Consider the following 9,010-nt stretch of genomic DNA (forward strand, 5'->3'; position numbering starts at 1 on the left):
GCCCACGGAGGGCTCCTGATCCCGAGTTCAGCCCAGGAAGGGCTCCTGTTTCCCCGTTGAGCCCAGGGAGGGCTCCTGATTCCCCGTTTAAACCAGGGCAGGCTCCTGACCCCCAGTTAAGCCCAGGGAGGGCTCCTGATTCCTCATTTAGCCCAGGACGGGCTCCTGATCCCCAGTTCCGCCCAGAAAGGGCTCCAGATTTCCCGTTAAGCCCACGGAGGGCTCCTGTTCCCGAGTATAACCCAGAGAGGCTTCCAGTTCCCATGTTTAGGCCAGTGAGGGCTCCTGTCGCCGTGTTTAGCCCAAGGAGGGCTCCAGTCCCTGAATCTCCTCCAGAGCGCCCTCAAGTGCCCGCTCCTCCAGAGCGCCCCCCAGGATTCCTAGTTAGTTCAGCGTCCGGTATTGTTCATGTATACATGTATTGCGCGAGTGTTCCGTGTTCCTTTGTCTTAATTAAACCCATCTGGATTGATGTACTCCTCGTCTCTCCCCGTTCCTTGCTCCTCACTCCGCTCAGCAGTGCACTCGTGACACGAGTGTATACAGTGTATAAAGTAATCAAATTTATAAAAACACTGCATATTCCTCACTGTGTAAATTAAATATATATTTCTTCTTAGTAAAGTTACAAAAGTGATTTAGTCAAGAGCAGTGAGAGATTTTCTCTCTTTTGTTGTTTGATTAACATGAATGACAGACAACAGGAATAGACTGCTGTCACTTTAAGAGCTGCCCGGATCTATATATTGTTACACATGTCTTCTTTCTCAGCTGTTTGCTTTCACTTAATACCTAAATTACTGTGTTTATGAGGATACTTGCAAAGACGGCCATTTTAATACATACATGTGTGTGTATTTAATCGTTCAAGGCCTATAAAGCTGCAAACATATGTTATCACACAGATAGGTCACATCAAAATGTTTTACAAAACATGGAACATTTATTAAATAGCATAGATATGTGCAAGAGAGACATTAGGTGATTTAGTTGAACTAATATGTGAATTTATGGCGCTTTTCCACTGCGTGGTACGACTCGGCTCGGTACGGCTCAGTACGGCACGGTTTGCGTTTCCACTGCAGTTCAGTACCGCTTTAGAGTGGGCGGGATTATTCACATGTCGTTATAGTTGCGCCGCCTCTACTGCTGCGACTCCTAAAAAACTTTTTCATTCCGCGTCGCCCCATCAAGCTCTCGCTGGATCCGCTCCTCTGCTATCAACGAGAGGAACGTCTGTTCTTCCACAACAGACAACAAAACTTTTTGGTTGTTAAAAAAAAAGGTGCGCTCGTTCAAAACAGTTGCGTTCGATCCTTCGCTGGCTGTGCTGATTTAAATCTATCCAGGTGTGTCTCGTCATCCCCTCGTCTTGTCATGTGTTTAAATAGTGTTCCCTGTCTTTAGTTCAGCGTCCGGTATTGTTCATGTATACATGTATTGCGCGAGTGTTCCGTGTTCCTTTGTCTTAATTAAACCCATCTGGATTGATGTACTCCTCGTCTCTCCCCGTTCCTTGCTCCTCACTCCGCTCAGCAGTGCACTCGTGACACGAGTGTATACAGTGTATAAAGTAATCAAATTTATAAAAACACTGCATATTCCTCACTGTGTAAATTAAATATATATTTCTTCTTAGTAAAGTTACAAAAGTGATTTAGTCAAGAGCAGTGAGAGATTTTCTCTCTTTTGTTGTTTGATTAACATGAATGACAGACAACAGGAATAGACTGCTGTCACTTTAAGAGCTGCCCGGATCTATATATTGTTACACATGTCTTCTTTCTCAGCTGTTTGCTTTCACTTAATACCTAAATGACTGTGTTTATGAGGATACTTGCAAAGACGGCCATTTTAATACATACATGTGTGTGTATTTAATCGTTCAAGGCCTATAAAGCTGCAAACATATGTTATCACACAGATAGGTCACATCAAAATGTTTTACAAAACATGGAACATTTATTAAATAGCATAGATATGTGCAAGAGAGACATTAGGTGATTTAGTTGAACTAATATGTGAATTTATGGCGCTTTTCCACTGCGTGGTACGACTCGGCTCGGTACGGCTCAGTACGGCACGGTTTGCGTTTCCACTGCAGTTCAGTACCGCTTTAGTGTGGGCGGGATTATTCACATGTCGTTATAGTTGTGCCGCCTCTACTACCACGACTCCTAAAAAAACGTTTTCATTCCGCGTCGCCCCATCAAGCTCTCGCTGGATCCGCTCCTCTGCTATCAACGAGAGGAACGTCTGTACTTCCTCAACCGGGGGAACAGCCACTTTTTGGTTGTTAAAAAAAGGTGCGCTCGTTTAAAACAGTTGCGTTCGATCCTTCGCTGGCTGTGCTGATTTAAATCTAAATTAAATTTAAATTCTTTTGTGTTTGTGTTGCAAGTTCAGCGACGCAGGTAGTGACGATTCTCTCCGGCCAATACGTGATCAGCAGAGTTTACACGTCACGTTTTGGTAACGGTACGGTTCGCTTGGAACCCCAACCGAGGTGGTACTAAAAAAAGTACCAGGTACCAGGTACTGTACCCAGTGGAAAACCCCCCAAAAGTGAACCGTACCGAGCCGTACCGTGCCGTACCATGCAGTGGAAAAGCGCCATTAGTTGCTTTGCTTTCCATGTTTGCTCATTTTTTTTCTTTTTTTGGCAAACATTTTGTATTCTCTTCAGATTAATACAACAGCTTTGAGACAGAGATACATAGGAGACCCATGTGTATAAAAAGACCATCGTTTAAATGTCTCTTCGCAATGCTTTTATTTATGAATGTCACCAGTGGGATTTTTTATGACATGGGAATTAAAAATATTTGAAGGAGAACTATTTTCATGATGTGTTAATGGCACCTGTGATTTTAACATGATAAAAAAATGTTATCCTTGAGAGGAGTACGTAATGATTTACAGGCTGTAGGATTATTATAGTGTGATGTATTTGTAGAATGATGCAAGACTAAATCTCAGATCCACAGTACAGGTGTCCAACTCTATTTTATAACTAGTTGTATTCCAACTCGCTAAACTGAAATGTACTTAAAAAAAAAAAAAATACTGTTTTTTTTTTGTGTGAGAAACTCTAGAAAAGAAACTAGAGAAACTATTTTTTATAAAATTGTCTGCACTGTGTTGGGAGACTTTAAAAGCCCATTTTTAAGATGTTTTCCAACCTCGCCTATTAAGTTTTTTGTCTTGTAAGCATATCTGAGCACTCTATAGAGTACTGATACTTTCTCGCCTCAGGGCACTTTCTTTTTTTAAAGGTCAGAGGTCGTGGTGATGAAAGTGAGGCGTTGGTTCAAAGCCCAGCTCTCCCTTCAACTGTGTCCAATCAGGACTGTCAGGTAAGAGTTTATATTGACAGTCAAAGACTATGATTTTTTTAAGAGTCTGTAAGATTTTTTTAAAAAATGTGTTTGAAAGAAGTCTCTTATGCTCACCAAGGCTACGTTTATTTGATCTAAAATAGAGTAAAACTAGCAATATAGTCAAATATTTTTACAATTTAAAATATCTGTTTTCTATTTTAATATGTTTACTTCAGTCTTCAGCATTTATTTGAAGTATAAATCTTTTGTAATATTATACGTCTTTTGATCATTTTAATGCATCCTTGCTGAAAGCAACTTATTAACCACAACTTTATGAGTAGAAGTGTATGTATGACTGTTCACATAAAATAGTGGTTTGTCTATGCCACAATATTTGGATTCTGAGACTTTATGGGCAGATTTCAAGTTAATTGTCCGTGAAAAATTAGGACACATCTCTGCAGCTTATCTACAAATAGCTTACACAGAGTAACAACACATGCAGCCAAAGTTTCAATTTTACACTTGATTGTCCATGAATAAGATATTATTCTGGGGCATCTGGTCTTGTAGCAGACGCTCAACTGCTAATTTTTCTGTGTAGTTGCAGCTCTCTCTGTACCTGTGCGGGGATTTCAATGGAACAGTGCTCCTGTCAGTGGTGGAGAACGGAATATCAGCTTCTCCACTGATTTGGGAGAGATCTGGACACTGGAAGGACGCTTGGCAAGAGATCTCTCTGCCGATTACAGGGATCTTAAAAGGGTGAGATGATTAGATGCATGGTTAAACAGACAGAAAAATACTTTTATTAGTCCCCAAGAGGAAATGTAATGTAAAGGGAGATCGTTTTTTTTCACAAAATCATATAAAGAGACCATCCTGTCCCAGTACTGGGTTAAAAGGATCCCCTATCTGGCGAAAGAAGCCATCAGGGGCATCTCATCTCAGCTGTCATATGATTTTCATAGAATCGTAATCTAATCATTTAATTTTAAGACATTCTTTTGATTTTTTTAAGTGTATTGATGTAAAATTCCTAGATCAAATATATTTAGTTACAAACTCAGGTTCTGCAAACTGCAAAGGGTTTGCAAGTTGATGATAAGCTAAAATGAATCATAAAAATGCACAATTAACATTACAATATTAAAGGGGTCATGAACTGCCTTTGTTTTGTTTTTTTCGTACTGTTCTCTGAGATCCACTTATAATGTTATCAAGATTTTTACATTAAAAAAAATCATCATTTATAAGTAATAGGCTATTTTCTGTCCTGTTTTGACCCCCTTCATCAGAACACTCTGTTTGAATAGGCGTGACAGATTGTAGACTCGGAAGTAAACGCCCACTGCTATGATTGGCTAACAGTTGTGTATGTTTGACAGTGTACATCCTTCGCAGATGGACGCTGTTGTGATTTAGGTTAAAAATGCATAAATATTCAATACATATCAAACGATTTGTAATATCAAAGCAATAATGATCACGTAATGAAAATAGTTACTCAAAAATAAAGTTCAACAAATCAAGTTTTTCGTTTGGTTTCTGTGTAGACCTGCATTTGCCGCTCCTGTCATTTATGTACTACATGCGTGAATTGGTGGCCGGGGCTAAACAGGCCGTGATGTAAAAGGAGGCATTGATCTTGTTTAGCCACACTTTTACGTCATAAAGTGGCACATTCCACAACCTGTCGTTTTGGCAGACTGGCTTCAATATAAGTGTTTTTTTTGTTTTTTTTGACTAACGAGAAAATTCTAAATAAAACGTTTACTAAGTTAATGGGAATCCCTGACAAAGAGTATCTCAAAACAAAAGTAAAGTAAAAAAAATCAAATAAAAATTCATCAGAGGCATATTCTTACCCTGCTTAGAGTGGAATTGTTGACCTGCACTTGAGTTATGTAATTTCATTAAATGTCTACATTTACATTAATAAATCTGATTTCACCGTTGCTCTTATTCTAAAATAATTTGTCATTTGTTTTGAGCACAGCTTTCATCTTAAAGTGCAGGCCTTCTGGACTTCTGGATCTAAAGCTGACATTGCACTGGATGACATTTCATTAAGTGCAGCATGTTTTGACACAGGTAACCTTTCTGCCTCACACACATAAGTTTATAAGACACACAAGATACACATAAGTTTGCATCCAAACACTCAACACTCGGGCAGAATAATGGTTAATTTGTTCATCCCTGGTGCAAAAGTTTATTGACCACACCACAGACTCACGATTGCATCCAAGCACTCAGTGATAGGGCGTTTTCACAAAATTTGAGTATTTAGTAAGACAGACGGAGAATTTAAGATGTGATGCACACACATGATGTCTAACCGCTGTCTCCAGTTAGCAGAGGGAGATGGTTCTCATCACGCAGTTGATATAGATTCCGCTTAATTAGTTTTGAAGGAACATAGAGCGATAAGAGGACCTCCTATCTCACAATCCGCAAATGTCGTAAAAATGCCAACAATAGTCTTTCTGCTTTTCTAACAAGCATATACAGATCTTCAGAGTCAGGTTTCTTGCCACGACACGGTTGACCGCAGGAATTGACGAGCCCATTAATTGACATTCAAGACTTGTGAAAGTCAAGATTTAGTATCCTTGTTAACTTTGTTTCCCAGAATCTGTGATTTTGTGAAATTCCTGAGCCATCTGTTCATTAAACATCATCTTTAGCTTTCTGCTTAGTCCTCCTCTTGCTGTCATATGATCTTTGTCACAGTCTGTGGTCCCTCAACACCTTTAAATCTTATCCAATAAAAGCTAGTATTTAAACCCTGTTGAAAGGATCAGTTTAGACCAGCAGATATGTCCATAATGGTCCAGGCTGGTTTATCCTGGCTGTGTCTGGTTTAGTGGCTTTCTGACTGGTAAACTAGCAAGAATCAACTGTATCAACATCATTGTCCTAGTGGAGATGGTTGACTAAGGAAGTCCTGCTGAATAAGCTGGTTAAGATGTTTTTGGTGAAACCAGCCTTGAATACAATGCTGATCTAGGCAACCAAAAGTAAAAATGGCAAGTAAAAAAAAAAAAAAAAAACTACACAGGGGTTGTTTGATTCTAAGTGTCATACTTTCATTTGTGTTCCTTGTTCTCTTTCCATATCTGGTTTTTAAGAACTAAATGAACTGCTTCTTGGACAAGGACTACTGCATGATTTAGACTCCTTCAGCCCTCTCCCAGAACCCTCAGCGTCAGGTATGGTTCCATTCCTGTGCATTACACAAATACACTACTGTTTAATAGATAGTAAGCTTGTAAAAGATGTCTCGTATGTTCACCAAGACTGCATTTATTTGATCAGAAATACAACAAACACAGTAATATTGTGAAATATTATTACGATTTTAAATAACAGTTTTCTATTTTAATATATTTTAAAATGCAATTTATTCCTGTGATGGCAAAACCAAAAGTTGTAAAAACATTACAAAAACAAAACCAGGGTCTTTTATTTTCAGAGGCTTCCCTAATGACATGGTGGTTTACCTCCTGTGGAGCAAGTGGACCTCTTGGCCCAACTCAAGCCCAGTGCGACAGTGCCTACCGCAACAGCAACGTCAGTGTGGTGGTGGGGAAGGAGGGCCATCTCAGAGGTGTTCAGATGTGGAGGGTTCCAGCTACCAATATGTACAAGTAAGTTCAGAAGCTTGAAATCATTCTGGTTTAGAGTCGTTCTTGGATTCAAAACAGGTACTGTACAGGTACCTCATGGACTTTGTGGAGAAGTTGTTGAGAAGTTGTTTGATACAGCTCAAAATACCCCACCGATCATTTATTATACTATTTTGAAAATGCCTGTTTGAGTGGAAGCAAAAACACACTGTTTTCGTGCATGTCTCTTTAAATGCAAATGAGCTACTGATCCCTGCCCCCCTTTCCAGAATAGGGCTGTGCCTTTACAGCTTGTATCTCAGATAAAATACAAAAAAACTTGATTTTGATCATGTCACGCTAAAAACTTATTTGCATGCGTTTTAGAGCCATCTTACTTTAAACTTCTGATATACGGCACACATCCGAAGCACACGCACAGAAAGTGGCTGTAACACGACCTGTGAGTACTAAACTAAAAAGACATGTGCTCTTTCATGTCTTATTGTGCTTAAACTGTCAAATACACACAGTTTTAGGTCAAAAACACACATAAGTTACATAAACACAGTCAGTTATGTCTGTGAAGGTAAACAGCTGGGAAAGAAATGGCATGTTTATATTAGATCTTTGTATTAAGGGAGAGCAGGGTAATATACAATACCTATACTGCTGACTATGCTGACTAATAAAAACAGAAAATCACTCACTGCTCTGGACTGAATAACTTCTATAGCTGTAATAAGAAGGCATTTCTTTCTTGAATGCTGCTTTTAAATGCCTAGCATAAGGATAAATTGTGTGCGGCTCACTCAGGTGGGGGTCTTTGCTAATACTGCAGTGTCCGTCAACAGTTGTGGGTGGGGCATGTGCAAAGTGATGTCACGAGACACTGCTTAAGATTTATGGGGATTAAAAAAAGGAGTGGGTGGATTTTTAACCTTATAGGGTGGTTGTGTGCACACTGCCAACAGGGGATCTTTAATGTCCAAATACCATGTAAAAGTGAATTTTGTATAATAGGTGCCCTTTAAGCTAGTTAAGAAATCTGGCTTAACCAGACTTCATCCTGTGATCATCCTATGCTTGCAACCAAGCAATCCAAAATTAATACAATTTTAATATATTTTTGTGAAATGTTTGGTGCACCTTCACGCCGGTTTCACGTCAGTGAAACTACATCGCCACTGCAGCTACAGAAAGTATTCACACTGGAAACAGCGTCACAGCAGCAGCTACATGTCCGGGGAAACTTGATAGTCTTGAACGTTTGTTAACATGGGGATTCACATGTAAATAGGAAACAGCAAGCACAATCAAGAAAACAGCTCCGATCATGTTGTTTCAGTCATACTTCGATATAGAACATGCTGTTTATAATGTTTTTATAATACACCATACTTTCACCCAAACTAAATAATTAATAACAAGTTTAAATGGGTAAGTCTTCTATACATATTTTTCATTCTTCATTTTCCTTTCTGACATACTCCAATTCTTTTTAAAACACACTAGACCAGTGGTTCTCAACCCGCGGCCCGTCACGAATTCAAATGCGGCCCACCATGCTGAACAGAATTTAAAAAAAAATACTTTCAGTTTTACAATTCATTTTAGTTTTTACATTAATTTAAAAATGTACTAAATAAATATAAGTGATAGCCTAATGTTTTTATGTAAAATAATTTTGTTTTTCATATATTATTTTCAGACATGAGCAGTAGGCCTACCCACATAGCCTAATTAACGTTACGCATTTAAAGTAACGACCAAGTGGCCAGCGGCACACTATGCTTATTCTGAGCTCCTGCTTGATACTCATGCATTGCTCCTGCTCCCGGTATGAATGCACTAACTTTTTAAAGGGATAGTTCACCCAAAAATGAAAATTCTGTCATTAATTACTCACCCTCATGTTGTTCCAAACCTGTTAGATGAACCCTTCGTTCATCTTTGGAACACAAATTAAGATATTTTTGATGCATTCCGAGAGCTCTCTGACCCTCCCATAGACAGCAAGGATCCTTACATGATCAAGGCTCAGAAACGTAGCAAGGAGATCGTTAAAATAATCCA

At 39.1% G+C, this 9,010-nt stretch overlaps 1 protein-coding gene across 1 annotated transcript in view; it reads left to right on the forward strand.

Annotated features, from left to right (window-relative positions):
* Positions 1-9,010, forward strand: part of LOC107719457 (leukocyte tyrosine kinase receptor-like) — a 71,176-nt gene that overhangs the window by 30,186 nt on the left and 31,980 nt on the right. Inside the window, exons 8-12 of the mRNA XM_016526866.1 lie at positions 3,256-3,356; positions 3,928-4,088; positions 5,323-5,417; positions 6,458-6,538; positions 6,802-6,976. Coding sequence (XP_016382352.1) covers positions 3,256-3,356; positions 3,928-4,088; positions 5,323-5,417; positions 6,458-6,538; positions 6,802-6,976 — 613 coding nt within the window. The remainder of the gene's footprint in view (positions 1-3,255; positions 3,357-3,927; positions 4,089-5,322; positions 5,418-6,457; positions 6,539-6,801; positions 6,977-9,010) is intronic.

Source organism: Sinocyclocheilus rhinocerous, unplaced genomic scaffold, assembly GCF_001515625.1.
Source record: "Sinocyclocheilus rhinocerous isolate Xijiao unplaced genomic scaffold, SAMN03320098_v1.1 scaffold1234, whole genome shotgun sequence".
Lineage (NCBI taxonomy): Eukaryota > Metazoa > Chordata > Actinopteri > Cypriniformes > Cyprinidae > Sinocyclocheilus > Sinocyclocheilus rhinocerous.